The sequence below is a fragment of the Ovis aries genome, chromosome 6, assembly GCF_016772045.2.
Source record: "Ovis aries strain OAR_USU_Benz2616 breed Rambouillet chromosome 6, ARS-UI_Ramb_v3.0, whole genome shotgun sequence".
NCBI classification, from domain to species: domain Eukaryota; kingdom Metazoa; phylum Chordata; class Mammalia; order Artiodactyla; family Bovidae; genus Ovis; species Ovis aries.
Window position 1 is genome coordinate 62,377,558 of NC_056059.1, and position 21,493 is coordinate 62,399,050.

The 21,493-nt window shown below is 39.3% G+C and overlaps 1 protein-coding gene across 1 annotated transcript in view; it reads left to right on the forward strand.

The window, feature by feature from the left end:
- Positions 1 to 16,646: 16,646 nt before the first annotated feature.
- The window catches only part of GRXCR1 (glutaredoxin and cysteine rich domain containing 1), a 138,295-nt gene continuing 133,448 nt past the window's right edge, over positions 16,647 to 21,493 (forward strand). The window contains exon 1 of the mRNA XM_004009798.5: positions 16,647 to 17,048. Within this exon, the coding sequence (XP_004009847.1) occupies positions 16,647 to 17,048 (402 nt within the window). The remainder of the gene's footprint in view (positions 17,049 to 21,493) is intronic.

Here is a 21,493-nt window from a genome sequence, read left to right on the forward strand (position 1 = left end):
AGCAATTGGATTTGCAAAGGAAAAAGTGAAAATATAAAGATGAGGATTCACTTTCTGAAAGGTTACAGACATTCAACTTCAAATGTTTCATTGACATAGGACCCAGCTGTGGGATCAACAATGAACTGAGAAGAGTTTAATCTCTTTGTGTCTCACTTCACTTTCTTTGGTCTGGAAAGTGGATATATTCATATTTAACTCCTGCCTTTATTTTTCCTATGCTTCTCTTTTCTAAATTGTTTTGAATTTTTTTATGTTGCTATAGTATATGCAATCTATAGACTTCTTTTAGTCTCTGTAAGAATTGTGTAAACATAAATGGAAGTAATGATAGCTGTTTTGCTTAAAATCCAATTAGGACACTTCTAAGGCTTCAAAATTTCTTAATAAACAATCACTTGTAAACATATATGAAGGATTATTTTTAACACACACCCTGCTTATTACTGTTCTAAGTAAAATATAAGATTATTTTTCCCCATCGTCAGTCACCATTAATGGGCTGCTCCAGCTCCAGAATCTATTGGCCCATGTAGAGTTACTGCCTGACTAACTATTTATTCTCATCCATAAAATGGATATTTCATAATCCCCTATGCTCAGGAAGGGGCTTCCCTGGTGGCTCAGTGGTAAATAATCCACTCACAATGCTGGAGATGATGGTTCAATCCCTGGGTTGGGAAGATCCCCTGGAGAAGGAAGTGGCAACCCACTCCAGTATTCTTGCCTGGGAAGTCCTATGGACAGAGGAGCCTGGAGGGCTACAGATATGGGGGTCACACGGGTCGGACACGAATTAGCAACTAAACCACTACCACATCCTCAGGAATATTATGAGATTAAATAAGATAAAAGGCAGTGTTCTCTGTCTATTTAATGCAGTTCATTCCTCCCCATCCTCACAGCTGGCAGGTTGCATTTGTGCTGTGAGAGGTGATCAACATGGGCAAGAGAAATCTTGGTGGCTTCAGAGATGCTCCATTCTGAAATATATGAAAGACCTGAGCCTATCCCATAGAAAGGTGAGAGGAGCCAGAGTCTGGCTTTGACCACACAGAGTGAGAGTCAGATGGAGCTGGGGTCCTTGGAGGAGAGCAGAGAGCAGAGGAGGAAGATGGGGAGGAGATGGAAACTGGAGGAAGAAGTCTTGGATATCCCTCTGAGGCTGACTTTATTGGCTAGAAAGGTGACTGTATGGAGACTGCAAATAAGTGAATGAACCATTCTCGGGACCCCAGTGTCCTGACAGGCTTCTAGTAAAAATACATGTTTCCAGGTAATGAAGTTCTTTGCTGCCTGTTACTCTGGATGTTAAATAAAAGTGATATGTATATGAACATTGTGGCATATGCCCATATTTCATTGACTTTAAGGTGCTATTAATATTAGCTGTAAGATGCATCTTTATTTTATAAACCTCTAGGAAAGTAAAAAAAAAACCAAACAAACAAACCTGCTTTTAATTTAATCAAGGCACAATATTTTGTGACTTGAAATTTTTAGTTTAAACATATGGAAAAAGCTTTTAAAGGTATATTTACACATAGATTACTCATATGTATTACTTTTGAACATACATATAAACGCAAATAAATGTGAAACAAATTAATTTGGATGTTTCTAAATGTGTTCATATGCAGAGTTTAATGATTATGAATCACCTTTCCACTCAGAGTAATTGATATGTGTGCTTTTTAACATAGGGCTATTAGTCCTTCCTGCAGTCAAAAGTACTGATGTTGCAATGTTTCTCAAAAGTATGCTACGCCATTGCCTCAGAGTTGCTCCCAAGCCAGTGACAAGAGTCTGCAAGTTTACTGTGCCGGCAGTGACAGCTTTGTCATGACTGTCGCAGGGTGATTTGATGGTCAGATGCCCAATAATTTCAGAGATGTTAACACAGTGAAAAATGCAAGCCATAGAATGGATGAAATACTCAAATATCCTGGGACCCTCAGATGCCTCTGTAACTCCTTAGACAGCATTCCAGGTTGGGTCTTGCACATTTAATGCACTGGAGAATATGTGTTGCAGCTTCCGCAGCTGGAGGGAACACGTGATTTCTCAGTTACAGTGACTCCAGCCTTCAATAGATGGATGGATGGATGGACCTCAAGGTTCCCAACTCCCAAACCTCTAGAATTAAAGAAAAGGGGGTTCAGTGAGTCTCACTTGAAAAATGGCACAACTGTTTGTGAGTGTAGCCCCGTGTGGCATGTATTCTCCCTTTGGCTTATGCCGATCATTACCCGTCACACTTGAAGCTGCCTAAATATGCCTGACAGATGTCAGCAGCTGCCTCTGCCCCTTGGGAGCCCACAGTGTCTGTGCCCAACAGTAGTGTTTTCTAAAGCTTCCAGTGATTTTTATCTCTAGGATGTCAGAGATGTGGGAGTTCTTATACATAGTGGGGATGAAGGACGGTCTTCTTAACTCTTCGTTTCATTTTATTCCCTACTCCCAAAGGAGCAAAATTCATTCCTAGAGTTCCGTGAATCTTCCAGGAGACCTCTGGCTTCTGGCTGTCATCCTTGCAATATTAGGGCTTCAAAGCATTCCAAGTTTCTGAGAGCTAAACAGAAACCAAGATAACATCTCCATTATTCCCTCACATCCATCACCTATACTCTCTCATGCCTTCCTTGCCAAGGCAAAATATATCAAACTCTTATCACTCTCTCATACTTCTTTTAGCCACAAATCAAGAGTGATCCCTGTGCATTGCAACTGGTGCAAAATGAAGAGGCAGAGGAGGTGTGATGATCCATGTTCTATCACTAGTTTTAGCTTTGATAGGAATGATGTTTTACCATTTGCACACATATTTCCTTCTTGGTATGAATTTAATCTTAATCTTAGTTTGTTTCTCTCAGGAAGATGATAAACTTTTTGAGAACAAGGATTATCTCATGCACCTTTTGTGAACATCTTCTAGTGGTGGGCAGTCAATGTAAATGATTATTTTTATTTAGTTTCGTTTCTAACATGGCATATATTCATAGTGGGAAAAGATTCTATTTGCAAACCAAGCAGATGAAAGCCAAGTTAGTTAAATTATCTTCAAGTTTCAAGCTTATGTATGAAAAAGCTCAAAAGCTTTGGAAACTGCATTAACTCATTTTGTAAAAGATGCTGCAAATACATGTCTGCAAAGTCCATCTCTTTAAGGTGTTTTTGGTACTTTGGGAGAGTTGAATGAGCCCTGTGTTTTGTGAGGTGATGTGATTTTTCAACCAAGAGCTCACATTTCGTAACCCATCATGTCTTCTCTTCAGGGAAACTCCCTTGGTCTTTCTTGGGCACCACTTTTGTGCTCTTAAAAAACTTTCTAGTTTACTTTTGGACCCAGATGACAATCTTACCAGGAACACAAAAACATTTCCAGATCTCTACATGAACATAGAATTTTTATTTTATTTTTTGTCTTGCTGGCTCCCTGTTTTTCCTTTCCTTGCCAATTTTAACCTTCATCTCAGACAGTAGAATCAACAGGGCCCTGTTACCTTGGCAACGATGATAGGATAATAGAATTAGAATGTCTCAATGCTTCATGCTAGCATCATGCTCTTGAAAGCAAAAGAAAACACAATTATGAAATATAACTTGTGGTACTTTAAAGTGGCAGTACCATTCATTTTAACTATATGCCATTTATTAATGAAAGATAATCTATGTTGAACTTTTAGTGATTTAAAAACAGTTCAACCACAAGAATAAGACAGGCAGTCTGTCTCAGGATAAGGTTTTCATATATGTGTGTGTGTGTGTGTGTGTGTGTGTGTGTGTGTGTGTGTGTATATATATATATATATATATATATAGTCAGCTTTGTGTGTTTCTTTTGACATTCTACTTTTTCATCAATTTAAAGAAAATGACCAAGAAAAATTTATCAACAGGTAGTCTTTGAGAGTGTTGCCATTTTATCTGAAATAGATTTGAACAGTCTTGAGGCTCTTTCTATTTTCTATAAGCACATTGTCACTATAGAAAAGTAAATTGACACTCTAGGGATTTACACTTCCAAGCTACCACATTCAGCACTGATATTCTGTTGAATTATGCTGCTGATTGGTAAAGGGGGCTTTTGCTGATGTTTCTAATAGTTTGGCTCCTCTGTTCTTTTGTTTCTGTCCTAATTCTGGAAAATCTTAAGTATAAACCTGGTCTTTATGATATCAAGAATACCTTGAGTATTTTTGGGTCTGACTCAGTATTTTTTTCAATTGACATATAGTTGATTTATAATGTCGTGTTACTTTCAGGTGTATAGCAAAGTGATTCGGAACAATACAAATATACATGTTATTTTCCAGATTCTTTTCTATTAGCGGTTGTTATAAGTTGTTGAATATAGTTCCTTATGCTATAGAGTAGAGCTTTATTTATCTATTTTATATGTAGTAGTGTGTACCTGTTAATTCCAAACTTCTCAAGGTCCTATTTTACCCTGCCACTTCTGCTTCTCCCTTTGGTAACCAAAGTTTCTTTTCTACATCTGTGATACTATTTCTGTTTTATAAATAAGTTCATTTGTATTATTTTTTAAGATTCTCTATATAAGTGATATCATATGATATTTATCTTTCTCTCTCTGATTCACTTCACTTATTATGATGATCTCTTTTTCCAGTGCGGCAAATGGCATTATTTCATTCTTTTTTTTATGGCTGAGTAATATTCCTTTGGTTTTAGAAAAGGCAGAGGAACCAGAGATCAAATTGCCAACATCTGCTGGATCATGGAGAAAGCAAGACAGTTCAGAAAAACATCTATTTCTGCTTTATTGACTATGCCAAAACCTTTGACTGTATGGATCACAAGAAACTGTGGAAAATTCTGAAAGAGGTGGGAATACCAGAGCACCTGACCTGCCTCTTGAGAAATCTGTATGCAGGTCAGGAAGCAACAGTTAGAACTGGCCATGGAACAACAGACTGGTTCCAAATAGGAAAAGGAGTACATCAAAGCTGTATAATGTCACCCTGCTTATTTAACTTATATGCAGAGTACATCATGAGAAACGCCGGGCTGGAAGAAGCACAAGCTGGAATCAAGATTTCTGGGAGAAATATCAATAACCTCAGATATGCAGATGACACCACCCTTATGGCAGAAATTGAAGAGGAACTAAACAGCCTCTTGATGAGAGTGAAAGTGGAGAGTGAAAAAGTTGGCTTAAAGCTCAACATTCAGAAAACGAAGATTATGGCATCTGGTCCCATTACTTCATGGGAAATAGATGGGGAAACAGTGGAAACAGTGGCTGACTTTCTCTTTTTTTGGCTCCAAAATCACTGCAGATGGTGATTGTAGCCATGAAATGAAAAGATGCTCACTCCTTGGAAGGAAAGTTATGACCAACCTAGATAGCATATTCAAAAGCAGAGACATTACTTTGCCAACAAAGGTCTGTCTAGTCAAGGCTATGGTTTTTCCAGTGGTCATGTATGGATGTGAGAGTTGGACTGTGAAGAAGCTGAGCACCAAAGAAGTGATGCTTTTGAACTGTGGTGTTGGAGAAGACTCTTGAGAGTCCCTTGGGCTGCAAGGAGATCCAACCAGTCCATCCTAAAGGAGATCATCTCTGGGTGTTCTTTGGAAGGAATGATGCTAAAGCTGAGACTCCAATACTTTGGCCACCTCATGTGAACAGTTGACTCATTGGAAAAGACTCTGATGCTGGGAAGGATTGGGGGCAGGAGGAGAAGGGGATCACAGAGGATGAGATGGCTGGATGGCGTCACCGACTCGATGGACATGAGTTTGAGTGAACTCCAGGAGGTGGTGATGGACAGGAAGGCCTGGCGTGCTGCGATTCATGGGGTCACAAAGAGTCGGACACGACTTAGTGACTGAACTGAACTGAATAATTTGTAATTTTTTCTAGGTTGTCCATTTTATTGGCATATAGTTGTTTATAGTAGTCTCTTATGGTCCTTTGTATTTCTGTGGTGTCAATTGTAATTTCCTCCTTTTCATTTCTGATTTTATATATTTGAGTCTGTTCCCTTCCGGTCTGCAATTTCTGCTGAAAAATCAGGAGATAACTCTATGGGAGTTCCTTTGTATGTTATTTGTTGCCTTTTTTTTTGGTTGCTTTTAATATTCTCTCTGTTTCTTTAATTTTTGTCATTTTGATTACAGGATGTCTTGGTGTGTTCCCTTTTGGGTTAATTCTGTAAGGGACTTGTCACATCCTGGACTTGGGTGATTGTTTCCTTTCTCAGGTTAGGGATGTTTTCAGCTATTATCTCTTTAAATATTTTCTCAGACCTCTGTTTTCTCTCTTCTCCTTCTTGGATTCTGGGTTACCTATAATGCAAATATTAATGCCCCTGATGTTGTAAGAGGTCTCTTAAACTGCCCTTTTTCTTTTTTCTGTTTGGTGGCAGTAATTTCCACTACTGTGTCTCGTAGTTCATTAATCCATTCTTATTTAGTCTACTATTGATTTCATCTAGTGTATTTTTCATTTTAGTTATTGTATTATTCACCTCTATTTGGTTCTTTATATTTTCTAACTAGTTTTTTAAAACTTCTGACTTCTCACTCTGTGCATATATTTTCTTTGAAAATTCTTTTATCATCTTTATAATAATTACTCTTAATGGTTTCTTGTGTAGATTGCCTATCGTCACCTCTCTCAGTTCTTCTTCTGGGGTTTTTATCTTGTTCCTTCATCTGAAAAATATTCCTCCGCTACCTCTTTTTGTCTAAGTTGCTCTTTGTATTTTTAGGTATGTGGTAGGTTAGTTACATTTCTTGACCTTGGAGAAATGACCCTCTGTAAGAGATGTCCTATGCTTCCTAGAAGTGCACTCCCCTACGGTCACCCAAGGTATATGCTCTAGTGGCCCCCCCTAAATGGGCTATTTGGGTCCCTCTGTTGTGGCAGGCTGACTATGTGGGCAGCCTGGTAGGCTTGGTTAGTCCCTGGTCTGGTTGGTTGCCAGGCTCTGTGTTATGAGGATGTTGTTTGCTGCTATTTAGTGGGGCCTGGTAACAAGGTGGTTGGTTGCAGAGCCCTAGTGGGCCCTGGGGCTCATGATGCCTCACTATGGGTGGAGTCAAGATCTCAAATGTTCTAGGCATATTGTCACTGGCATGTGAAGCCAGATCCTGGGGTTAGTGGCAGTTGCAGCTGGTTCCTGAAGTCTGATGGCAGGTCCCTGGGATCTGAGAGCTCAATTCAGATCATTAATGGGAGTTCCTGACACAGTTTGGTATGGGGCCCAGGGTGTCCTGAAGGTTATTTTGGCCTGTTAGTAGGTCGGAGGGGCCCAGCTGGTCCCAGGATAGGGTCTGGCTTGCTGTTGGTAGGCTCACTCCTCAGGCTGCAGGATAGTAGTTTTCTTCCTTCTGGTGTCTGCCCCCTGATGGGTGAGTCTGCCCCCTGATGGGTGAGTCTGCCCCCTGATGGGTGAGTCTGCCCCCTGATGGGTGAAGCTAGTGCAGGCTTACTGTTGGGAAGGGCCATGTCTGGCCAGGGGTGGGTGGTAATGTGTCTTGGCCCTCGATGGGTAGGGGCATGTTTAGAGGTGGCTATGGGCTCAGGAAGTTTTTAAAGCAGCCTGTCTGCTGATGGTTGGGATTGTATCCCACCACTGTTAGTTTTTTGGCCTGAGGCATCCCAGCACTGGTATCTATCAGTTGTTGGTTGGGGCCAAGTCTTGGCCAAGATGGCAGCCCCCAGCAGCATTGTTCATGGAAGTATTTGAGTGTTCCCCAGTATTTCTCCCACCAGTGTCTATATCCCCAGGGTAAGCCTCATCCTCCATTCCACCCTGCCTCCAGAAGACTATCCAAAGCCAGGAAGGAGTTCTGGCCCATCGTCATATCAAACTACTCCTTTCACCCTGGAGGGCTTCCTTGGTGGCTCAGCTGGTAAAGAATCCGCCTACAATGTGGGAGACCTGGGTTCAATCCCTGGGTTGGGAAGAGTCCCTGGAGGGAACAGCTGCCCACTTCAGTATTCTGGCCTGGAGAATTCTATGGACTATAGTTCACAGGGGTCAAAGAGTCACAGGTTCAAAGAGTCAGATATGACTGAATGACTTTCACTTTCACTTTCCTGGTACACATGAGATTTTGTGTGTGCCCTTTAAAGGTGAAGTGTCTATTTCTTTCAGTTCCATGGGGCTCCTGCAATTAGGCCCTGATGGCCTTTAAAGCCAAATGTTCTGGGTGCTAATCTTCCTGGTGCCAGACCCCCCAAGGTAGGGAGCCTTATGTGGGGCTCAGAACTCTCACACCTGTGGCAGAACCTCTGCAATATAATTATTCTCCAGTTTTTGAGTTGCCCATCCATGGAGTATGAGATTTGATTATATCATGTCATCCCTCCTATATTTTGTTGTGTTCCTTCTTTATGTCTTCAGTTGTTTGAAGAACTTTTCTAAGAGGGTCCAGTGTTTTTCACTGATGGTTGTTCTGCAGGCCATTGTGGCTTGGGTGTGCTCAGGAGAGCAGGTGAGATTAGAATCATCCTACTCTGCCATCTTGGACACTCTCCCCCAGTTCAGTCTTTTTGATGGTTTACTCATTAATATTTATTCTTGAGAGCCATACTCATTCATCCTATCTGATCTTTCTTCCATCCTGGGGCCTTTGGATTTACTTTTGTTATCATTCTATGCAGAATAATGAGAAGTAAGCATCCCATGTGTAGGATAAATGTATTTTTAAGTTCACTCATTGATTTCCTCTTCATTGGGAATTAAGAGATATCAGATTCATACGCCAATATCCTCAGGTAATAATGGAGTAGTTAAAAAATCTTTTTACCATAAGACGTGTTTATAAGTATTCTGCTGCTGCTGCTGCTAAGTCACTTCAGTCGTGTCCGACTCTGTGCGACCCCATAGACGGCAGCCCACCAGGCTCCCCGTCCATGGGGTTCTCTAGGCAAGAACACTGGAGTGGGTTGCCATTTCCTTCTCCAATGCAGGAAAGTGAAAAGTGAAAGCGAAGTCGCTCAGTCATGCCCCACCCTCAGCGACCCCATGGACTGCAGCCTTCCAGGCTCCTTTGTCCATGGGATTTTCCAGGCGAGAGTACTGAGTGGGGTGCCATTGCCTTCTCCGTATAAGTATTCTATATACTGACAATCTGAATAAAGAAGAACATAAAACTGACCTGTCTTCCAATCTTTTGAAAGAACTTTTCTTTGAAGTTTCTTAGCTATACAATATACAGGAAATTCCCTATTCAAGAGAAACTAGCAAAATCCTTGTTTTATGCTTGAGAATGAAACTTGAGCATATAGCTACTTGGTGCTAAGTAGACTGGATGTTTGAATCTCTTGGCTTTTATAAGTTGAAGGTAGCCAAGTCAAGGTTTCCACACCTAAATAAGTAAACTTGATTCATTGTTCTTTGATTTTTATGGGACTGAATTCTACAAGCAGAGTATACTATTTACTCTCTAGCATTCAGCAACTTTTAATATAGAGTAGATGATGGCTTTAATGACACCAATAGCATTAAAGATATTTTGCCTGGAAAGTTGTTGCTGTTCAGCCACTCAGTTGTGTCTGACTCTTTGCGACCCCATGGACTGTAGCACGCCAAGCTTCCCAGTCCTTCCCTGTCTCCTGGAATTTGCTCAAACTCATGTCCATTGAGTTGATGATGACATCCAACCATCTCATCCTTCTCCTCTTCTTTCAATATTTCCCAGAATCAGGGAAAGATTTCCAGTGAGTCAGCTGTTCACATTAGGTGGCCAAAGTATTGGAGCTTCAACTTCAGCATCAGTCCTTCCAATGAATATTCAGGGTTGTTTTTCTTTAGGATTGAGTGGTTTGATCTCCTTGTAGTCGGAGGACTCTCAAGAGTCTTCTCCAGCACAGCAGTTTGAAAGCATCAGTTCTTCAGCATGAAATCTCTTTATGGTGCAACTTTCACATCTATACATGACTATAGAAAAAACCATAACTTTGACATTTGCCTGGAAAGTAAATAGATGTTAATTCCCACCTTTTATGTAGACTGGGAGTAGGATAGAAAGAGATGAAAGTACTCAGGTTAGCTGTTATTTATGTATCTCCTAAATGTGAGGTCAGTTTGTTCTGACATTAAAACTGAATTTAGCTAGTCTTAATTCAGCAAACATTTTTCTGGTTGCTATTTATATGTAACACATCCTACAAAATACAGTTGGGAAATGAAAGATGAGAATTGAACTGTAAAAGTCTATTTTGGGAAGCTGTTTCTCTGGGAGCTCTTTATTGGTCCTACTTCATTGATGGCTATGCTAATTTTAAAGAGTTTAGGTAATTATATGATAGAAATGCTGGGTGCATGTTGAGTCTACTGAGCAGCCCTGAGACTCTGAGACAACCATGCCTCTCTGGATCCATGGTGACAGGTATAAGCCAGCACTGAAAACCCCTGCTCCCAGTACAGCACTTAATGTATAGTCAACAGTCCAGAATTGTATCGAGTGAATAAGATTATGCAAACTGGAGCCCTTCTCCCAGGATCTAAGTGTTGACAGAATAGTTCAGCGTTGAAGACCTAGAGTCAGACTAGAAAAAAATTGCTTTGATTCCTTTTCAGTTAATCATGTTCACGTGACTCCACATTCTTCTCACTGTCCTCCAAACAGTATAGTAAGCCCTCTGTATACATAAGGTTCCACACTCATGGTTTGGTTTCAAACAACTGCAGGTGGAAATATCTGAAAAAATTCCAGAAAGTTCCAAAGAACAAACTTAAATTTGACATACACTAGCAACGATTTGGAATGCATGTAAGAATTAAAGATTTTAAAATTAAAAAAAAAATAAAAAAAATAAATAGCATTTACGTTGTATTAGGTATTATAAGTAATCTAGAGGTGATTTGAAGAATTGATATAAGGGAGGATGTGTGTAGATTATATGCAAATACTGTGCTATTTTAATAAGGGGCTTGAGCATCCATAAATTTTAATATCTGTGGGGGTCCTGGGACCAATTCCTCAAGATACCTAGGGATGATTGTATGTGTGTCTAGCTATTTTAAGTAAATGATAAGAATTTATAGCTATCATCTGATAACAGCATTCTGAGCACGTTGTATATACATCATTCTAGTCAGTCTTGCCTGCTGGCGACGGAATGAAACACCATCACTGCAGAGTGGTTTGAATCTTTATATTTTAACACTTGCTTCTTACAGCTGCTTTATTTTATATCCCTTGCACAACAACCTACAGGGCAAGCTGCCAAGCACTATGATTCAGAGACTATACAGTGCGCAGGCGCAGGGCGAGATAACCTTTACCTTGGCTTATTTACTGCAGCTAAGACTTTGTTTTGGGGAACTTCCTTATCAACTTAGAATCTGTTTTGTCCCTGGGTCTGTTCCTTTTGAGGAATCAGAGAAACATCCTTGTGTGCAAGAAATGTTCTTTTCCCACGGGAACAAACAGGATTCTTAGCTGAACATCTCGTTTGCAAGAATGTCAGCCCTGGTTGAGAGTCTCGTTTGCAAGCACTTATACCTAGTTCCCTACACTGGGCAGAACATCTCATTTGCAAGAATGTTCAGCCCTGGTTGGGAGTCTCGTTTGCAAGCACTTCTCAACCTTCTTTATACCTTGTTCCCTACACTTGCCAAACATTCTGAGCAATAAAATCTACTATTTGACAAATGAAGAAACTGAGGTTCAAGGTCATTTTCGGGGATGGTATATCCAAGGTTTAAACCCAGTGCTGTGTATACCCACAGCCGCCATTCTTAACCACTAATCTATAAACTAAGAAATCATCACTCTTTCTTGTTATGTATTAGTAGTTCTGTTTTCAACAAATATTTTCTTTAATGCACTCAGTTTCATTTTTGATTTAGAAGTTCTCTGCACGTCAAATGAATATTGAACTGTGAATTTTGATTTGCAAATTCATGTTGGTTAAGAAAATATCAGTATTTGGTAAGCTGAAAAGTTTCAGGGGTAGCTTACTTTCCCTATTTTACTGATGGTTGTGCATGTGTGTATACTAAGTCACTTCAGTCCTGTCCGACTCTGTGGAACACTAGGTACTGCAGCCTGCCAGGCTCCTCTGTCCATGGGATTCTCCAGGCAAGAGTACTGGAGTGGGTTGCCATTCCCTTCCCCAGCGAATCTTCCTGATCTAGGGATCAAACCTGAGTCTGTTATGTCTCCTCCATTGGCAGGTGGGTTCTTTATCACTAGTGCCCTTACTGATGGTTAGTAAATCTTTTCCCCCTCTAATTGCCAATGTAGTTAGAAAATAAAAATTGATATGTTCCTTCCATTCAAACAAAAGTTCTGAGAACAGCACTTTGGGAATAAGTTGTGATTTATTGTTTCTCTAGGAACATGTGTTGCTGGAGAAAAGACCATTACTTTGCCAATGACTGGCAATATTTCTTCAAAACCAAAAAATAAAACAGTAAATATGATAGCTATAGAATAGCAACAAATGGAGACATTTTGCACATATTTTTTTGTGATCCAAGGGATTAAACAATTATCCTCGAAATGCTAGGAATGTGGCTAAAATTATTTTTCACCATGCAGTAATAATCACACAGAATGGTATATGGGGCAATATTTGGAGACAAGATGAGTAAAAACATAATTATATTTTTATGTTATATTTCTCTGCAAATAAGGAAGTAATTTGATATTCTGATTAAAAAACTAATGCCAACAAGAAATATCCAGGCCTAGGTCTAGCTGCTAGAGTACTGTTTCTACTAGGAATTGAACAGAGGGTACTTTTTTCGTTGAATATATGATTAATGTTAATTTCCAAAGTAGTTCTACCTTGCTTAATACAATATTTGACCCTCTATAGCTTCTGGAATTTTTAACTTTATATTTTAAATAAATAAATGCCCAATGGTGTCAAACTTGAAATATTTCTGTATTGGTAAAGTGGTTTTTCATGGAAATGGGGTGTTTTTTCATGTTTTGAGGGGTTGTATAAATCAAGGCTTAGCTTAGGAAGGAAAGGTCTTGTTAGTCATGCCCTCTTTTGAGAAGAGCTTTGTAAATGGGAATTATTCTCTGGCCACTTTGCCTTTTTTTAGGTTCTTTGGACAAACTTCTGGTTTTCTGCCTCAGGGCCTTTTCAACTACCATTTCAGCTGAGGAAATACCTTCAATTACTGTTGCCCCCAAGTCTTTCATGATCAATCTTTTAACTTTGGTAGGCCCTAGTTTCATGCCTCCTATTAGGAGAGGCTTACTGTGATTCTTCTAAAGTAGGCTCCCTTCTTTTATATTTTCTAATTGTATCCACCTTCCCCCTTGGTAATACTTGTTACAATTTTTATTATTACCTCTATTTGTTTACTGACTGTTATCTGTTTACCTCTAAAGGCAAGGATCATGCTTGTATAGATCCAGAAATTCTTGACATTTAGTAGGTGCTCAATAAATATTGTTAAATGAATAAATGATTGTAAGAGTACATCTGAAGGAAAAGAAGGAAATTCTTGCTCAAGGGTGGAGACCAAACTGGCAAAGCAATGATAATGTTGTTGTTGTGGTTTCGTCACTGTGTTGTGCCAAACTCGTTGTGATTTCATGGACTGTAGCCTGCCAGGCGCCTCTGTCCATGGGATTTTCCAAGCAAGAATACTGGAGAGGGCTGCCATTTCATTCTTCAAGGGGTCCTCCCAACCTATGGCTCAAACCTGCATCTTCTGCTTGGCAGATGGATTCTTCACCACTGAGATACTGGGGAAGCCCTGATTATAATGCAGGAAATCATAAACTGATAGTGGAAAAAGGTGGCAAGTGGAGTAGTTGGAAAGTGCTATATTCATATTGAGCAGCTGGGAACAAATTCTAAACAGAATGAGAGTGGAAACTGTTGAGAATAGCATTGGTGTGTTTTATTGGTGATGACTAGAAATTAGGTTATTTTAGAAAAGAATGATTCTGTGCATCTTAAAATATGCTGTGTTGAGCTATAGCTAATTTTTCTAAGTATTAGATAACCAATGGAAGGTATGGGTCTTAAGTTTATATATCTTTATATTTACTATCATCTCCTGCTACCCTTGGGGGGCACTCAGTAGATGCTTGTGGGATACTTATTGCCTGAATGAAAAAAAGAACTACAAAGATTACCCACTGAAAAGAACAGGTTGATTTTTATTTTAGCTTAAGACAGGTGTCTGAATTATAATTACCTAGGGTACATTATACATTCAGTTCAGTTCAGTTCAGTCGCTCAGTCGTGTCTGACTCTTTGCGACCCCATGAATCACAGCACACCAGGCCTCCCTGTCCATCAACAACTCCTGGAGTTCACTCAGACTCACGACCATCAAGTCCGTGATGCCATCCAGCCACCTCATCCTCTGTCGTACTCTTATCCTCCTGCCCCCAATCCCTCCTAGCATCAGAGTCTTTTCCAATGAGTCAACTCTTCGCATGAGGTGGCCAAAGTACTGGAGTTTCAGCTTTAGCATCATTCCTTCCAAAGAAATCCCAGGGTTGATCTCCTTTAGAATGGACTGGTTGGATCTCCTTGCAGTCCAAGGGACTCTCAAGAGTCTTCTCCAACAAACACCACAGTTCAAAAGCATCAATTCTTCGGTGCTCAGCCTTCTTCACAGTCCAACTCTCACATCCATACATGACCACAGGAAAAACCATAGCCTTGACTAGATAAAAGGAGTACGTCAAGGCTGTATATTGTCACCCTGCTTATTTAACTTCTATGCAGAGTACATCATGAGAAATGCTGGACTGGAAGAAACAGCAGCTGGAATCAAGATTGCTGGGAGAAATCTCAATAACCTCAGATATGCAGATGACACCACCCTTATGGCAGAAAGTGGAGAGGAACTAAAAAGCCTCTTGATGAAAGTGAAAGAGGAGAGTAAAAAAGTTGGCTTAAAGCTCAACATTCAGAAAACGAAGATCATGGCATCCGGTCCCATCATTTCATGGGAAATAGATGGGGAAACAGTGGAAACAGCATCAGATTTTATTTTTCTGGGCTCCAAAATCACTGAAGATGGTGATTGCAGCCATGAAATTAAGACGCTTACTCCTTGGAAGAAAAGTTATGACCAACCTAGATAGTATATTCAAAAGCAGAGACATTGCTTTGCCTAGGATGCACATATTCTTATACCAGCAGATACTTTCATTTACTTGTAGTCCAATGCAGTGGTCATAGCTATGAATTTCCCTGTGACTCAGACTAGCTCATATATGGCACAATTCCTGATGTGCCCATATGCCCATATTTCTTCCCCATCCAGCTAGCAGATGGGGAAGACAGAGAAATAGAATGACATACAGTGTCTTGCCAATTGCCTTGGTCCACAAATACCTGTCACTTTTGCACGCATCTGCTCGGCAAAAGCCAGGCATTTGTTCTTTCTCCCTTAAATGCAAGAGGCTGGACAATGTAGTTGTATGTATCAGAGCATCTCAGCATCATATACACTGGAATAAATTTAACAGAATTGTTACCATCTCTAGCGACAGTAGTTGTGACTTTTATTTTTAACTCTGTACTGTTAATTACTCTCTAAATTTTCTGAAATAAGCACAAATTAAGTTTGTAATCAGGTAAAAGCTTATAAACATTAAAGTAAAAGAGTCCGTGAGAGCTAGCTGAGTGGCCTCCATCTGGAGGTTTAGATTGGTTGGGGCACTCACTATGGTGTAAATTTCAATATGCCTTTGTATCTTAGGAACTTCTTCAGGTGCCTGCCAAAGTGACAGAAAATCCACTGAGCGTAGTGTAAGGAGGACCCTTCTCTATGCATGGGTGATTTGGGTATGACATTTATCAGTGCTAATCACCTGGATTGCCTTGGCTGATCTGGCTGACTTGGAGGATTTTCCATTCTTCCCTTGCAGTTCCATATTTCCTTTCCAAAACCTTTCCCTCTGTCAAAGAGAGGAGTGTTTTCTGCTCCCAGAAGTGGGAAAGCAACAAAAGAAAAGTTATTTCTTCTTATAGTCTGTTGAAAAGCTATTCTTTAGCAAAACTACTTGTGCACGAAGATGAAGGTGTAGATTGAAAATTCATTGTATAAATGTGGGTGAAATCTAATTGATGATTTAATAAGAATTGATATTGATAGCCCTATGCAAGCATGTAGTATGTTCACTGCCTGTTTTTATGAGTGTGAAAGACAGAAGGAATAGGCACTGTGAGAAGCCTATGACACCTCCCATCCTACACATTTGATTCCGTATTTTATCTCTGGTTTCCCCTCTGAATTTCAGAGGTATTTCTGCTGCTAAGATCCTTTTCAACACTCACCACTGGCTTCAAAGTTCAAGCCTTTCATTTCTTGGCCTCGTACTTACTTTCTGTTTCATTGCTTGCTACTTTCTTGCACTTGTCTTGCTGAAGAGTCCACCATGGCTATTTAATATTTAAAGGTTGGGATCACTTTGCAGGTTTTAGTTTAAAGGTAACCATAGCGCGCGCGCGCACACACACACACACACACACACACACACACACACACAGACACACACACATTCATTATTAATAGCAGAGATGCACTGTAAGTTCCTGGGAATCTTCTTTCCTTGTGCTGTTAGTTTCATGCAAGTGCTACTGCCACTAGAATTAGGCCCTGATGTTGCTATGTGGCAGGTAGACTAATGCAGTAACAAGGGATCCAGAACTATGTGAACTGTTTATTATGTGGGTGGATGGGACCATGCTGAAGCGGGAGGTGAAGCCAGAAACTGACAGACCACGGAAAGTCCGATTTCGGATAGCATCATCTCACAGTGGGAGAGTTCTGAGGGAGGTGTATGAAGATGGACGGCCAGCAGGCTCTCTGGATTCTGAATGTGCCAGTATCTGTGGCATAGATGGGCTCAGTGAGTCTGATGGACAGCAGAATGGCCACATAGGATCAGAAGGTGATGAACAGGAGAATGACCAGGATAACTTACTGGTGTTAGCAAGGGCAGCCAGCGAGAAGGGGTTTGGGACAAGAAGAGTCAACATTTTAAGCAAGAATGGCACAGTCAGAGGTGTTAAATATAAAGTCAGTGCTGGACAAGCTCTATTTAACAATTTGACCAAAGTATTACAGGTAAGTCATTTGTACTTTGTCCCTCCTTCCTGATCTTTGTTTCTAACTCACTGTCTCAACACCTCTGTTCTCCAGTTTAAAGCAAGCCTCTCTTAGTCATGACTATGACACATTTTATGAGTCACTTCTGCATCTAGGCTATTGTCTCAACAGCCATCAATTTAAAATATGGTCAAATGCTTAGCAAACTAGATTGATTTCTCAAAGCCAAATTCCTAACTTTTAAGTAGTCTTCTAATACATAATGACTAAAACAATATGTGTTTCTTAGCCAAGGAAGGGAAGAAGACAGATTATAGTGTTCAAAGCATTTGAGCAAAGTTTAGGCATTAATTTCTGGTTACTCAGCCTTAATACACAGTTTACCATTTGTCATCACTTGCGTAGACATTTAAACTAGAAAAGATTGAGTGCTACGTTGAGTGGAGTTGGATTTAGTTGGAATGTTATGAAGATAAAAGGCTGATTTGACTTTTTCCCTTTCCTGGTGAGATTGCACATTTCATCTAAGGTACTTTACTCCATTAATTTGACTTAAGAACTCTAGAGCAGTACTTGAAAAAGTTATTCTTCTATAAATGTATAGTTTGGATCCAGATTTTATAGTAAGAAGTTAGTCTTTAAAATATGATAGATTATGCACCGTAATGTAGGAATGCATTATTCATCCTGGAGCCATTGGCAATGATCTTATGTTAATACAAGGTTTTGAAATTGCCTGGGAGCATTGGTGAAATGATTTTCTGTTAAAAACAGGAATCTTCATTTCATGAATGGAATTCATAATCACTACCTTTAAAGTAGCAAGCCAATATTTTTTCATTGTAATACCATTTTATATTATTTTCAATATTTAAATAAAATGATCTCTCATGATGAATATTCCAGTGCCTCGACATTAAATAAGGACATGGGAGTGGTGGGGAATTTAACCAAAGACTTTTATTTTTGATTTAGAGGAAGTATTGGGAAAGGTCACATTATGAGGATTTAGAAAAGAAACTAAAGGGTAAAAGCTTTTCAGCTCAAATTTTTTTTTTTTCCCATATACAGAATTTACCTATGACAGATTTTATAGATTAGGAGTGGGGGTTGAAAACCAAACATCAGAAATTGGTGAGTATGTTTCACTAGGTTGAAAATAATCCTAGGTGGTGTTCTAGTCATTAGGCTGAGTTCATCTCAGTGCCCTGTATGTTTCACCCAGTGCAGAAATTGTTATTGCTAAAGTGTAGAACAAGACACTATAACGATTACATTTATAACTGTTTGCATTCTTGTGATTAATTTAGCTTGTCATGACTTCACCTGCTTTATAATTTGGAGGGTTATTTACAAAACTCCTGTACTAATTTTGGCCCTTGGATTAGAATTTGTTGTTCAAATCTCCCAAGAAACCTATCATTTATGAGTAAATACCTTAAACCTTCAAAGCCTGCAAGAGGAAAGCTTTTCCTCTCTGTGGCTTAATCCTAATGAGGCTATAAACTCAAATACAAAACAGAGGAAATTCCAAGGTCAAAATTTTAGTCCTAGATTAGGTTACAATATTTATTTAGATTTTTATGCTTAATTACATCTTTTTTTAATATTTTAATTTTTTTTAATTATGAAAGTATAGTAACACATTTATAGGAGACTTAGAAAATACAAAACAAGGTTACATATAGTTCCACTATACATTACAATTATTTTTTAAGTAGATAAATTAAGAGTTTTACTTGGTGTTTCAATATCAAACTCTCAAAAATTAATAGAATGAATACACAGAGAAGTAGAAGGATATATTAGGCCTGAAAAGCACTATGAACCAATTCAAGATAATTAAGATTTATATAGTTTTCACAAAACTACTGCTGCTGCTAAGTCGCTTCAGTCGTGTCCGACTCTGTGCAATCCCTTAGATGGCAGCCCACCAGGCTCCTCTGTCCCCGGGATTCTCCAGGCAAGAACACTGGAGTCGGTTGCCATTTCCTTCTCCAGTGCATGAAAGTGAAAAGTGAAAGTGAAGTCGCTCAGTCGTGTCTGACTCTTGTTGACCCCATGGACTGTAGGTAGGCTCCTCAGTCCATGGGATTTTCCAGGCAAGCGTACTGGACTGGGGTGCCATTGCCTTCTCCATTTCACACAACAGTAGGATACAAATTCTATTCACTTTCCCATGGACTGTAAACTTGGAGACACTGGAACATATCCAGGGACATAAAACAAGGTGCAAAAATTTCACGGTCTAGAGGTATTGAAATCATACAGAGTCTATTCTCTTATCATTGTGGAATTATGCTAGATCAATATCAAAAATATTTGAAGATAGCCCACATATTTTCAAGTGCAGTGTGACCTTTACCAAGAGAGATCTTTGACTTAGTCATGAAATGCTTCAAAAAAGTTAGATTGAAAAAAGGAGAGAGGGTAATTGCAGAGAAGAAAGCATCTAAATGAAAAATTAGCATCAAAATGAGAAATTAATATTAAAGATACTTTATAAACAAAATCCCGTGTACTTGAAAATTAAATGACCACTTTCAAATGATGGGTGTATCCAAGAAGCCATAACAAGGAAAATTTGAAGATATTGGTAATAGAGTAAAAAATGAAAAGAGAATTTACCAGAATTTGTTGCATGCAGCTGAAGCTGCTCAACGCAGTTAAATACAACATGGTGTCTTGGGTAAGGTATGAAAACAAATAATGGGCACTAGCATAAAATTTTGTTCATCTTTTTTTTTAAAGATAAAAATCCAACAAGACTGTCATTTTCTAATAATGTAACCTCATTCTATTCACTCCATGCTTTAAGAAGACAATAATGGTTACTAGCAGAGGTCTCTCAGAGTTTGATAGTCAATCAGTTTTTTTTTTTCCCCCCAAGTTGGTCATTCTTTTTTTTTTAAATAACTGTATAGAAATCAGCACGTTATATTCACAAATTGTGGCCATTATCACTAGTTTCATCATCATTATTATCACTGCCACCATCATTGTGGGGATATTCGCCCATCTTTCCAGGACAAATGTTAAAGGAGCTCCTACCTTATATCAGAGCTGCTTGCTGCACTTTTTCAAGGGGCTCCATTAACATCACTGTCTGTGTGAGCAGCACAGACATCCCCCCAGTATTATCCTGACAGCTGACTTGGATACTGCTGCTTGCTAAGAGATGTGTATGTCAATAAGGGATGACAAATGTCTTAGGCATATGTCTTAGGATGACTGAGTCAGTCATGTCCATAGGCATCCCACATGCAGTAGCAGAGAAGCCCCAGAAGGTAAAAGCAGAAGTTACCATTCAATTACACTCATAGGTCGGTATAGGGGCCAGAAGTACCTCTTCCCTGGATCTCTGTATATTTTCCAAATCCCTTGGGAAGTAAGCAGCAAATTTAACTAGATGGAACTGTAATGTAGCAATTTCTCTCAAGGAGGAGAGAATCTGAGGAGTCAGGAGTCCTATCTTGGATATTTGGTTAAGTTTCCAATGCACAGCAAATCTTGAAGAAAGGAACTGTGCTGGAAAAAACGATCAGGTTGTTCTTCCTGCTCTTCCTTTAAGATATTAAGTTATAAAATCTTAAAACACTCAATCTGAAACTTGAGAGGAAACCCTAAATATAAATAACATCTTTGAAAAACCATGCAAATCACTTTGCTTTCTCTCTATTAGTTTTCCATTATGTTATTACCATCTCTGGTAAGTGACTTGCAAAATTTTCAACTGTGCAAAGAATAATCACTGAAATAGTTTTTACTCCAAACATTTATACTTCTGAGCAGCACTTATTAATTAATAGGAAGTTGTCTATAAAAAGGATATTAGAAAAAATTTTTATTTCATTTGTCAACTAATTGCCCTATAGAATTCTGGGTTATTGAAGGTGTGCAGTACGAATCAAGGTTTTTAAAGGTGATGATGGACCCAGAGGGAAAAGGTCACCTGGATTATCCAGTGGCCCTTGTAGATTGTGGTTTGTTGGTGAATCACTCAAGGGCCTGGTGCTGGTCTAAATTATGAGTTTTCAGATGCCTGACTTTTTTATCTCTCCTAGAGATCACAGGATGTAATGCTTAAGGGGGGCCGATTTGGAAATCTGAAAGCCTAGAATATAGTCATGGCCTGGAAATAGGCATGTATCAGAAGCTGTTTATGTTACCCTTACATATGGTAACCTGAAGAAGGGCATGGCAACCCACTCCAGTATTCTTGTCTGTAGAATTCCATGGACAGAGGAGCCTTGTGGGCTACAGTCCATGGGCTCGCAGAGTCAGACACAACTGAGCTACTTTCACTTCACTTTGCATATAGTAAAGTTCAAGAATTATTGACCAGGACGTAAAAGGAAATTTAAATGAAAAATATTTCATAGTGTTCTTTATGACTTCAATGTTTAATGAGGAAATAAGATATGTATTGATCTATGATTTTTCACTCTGATCAGGTTAGACCA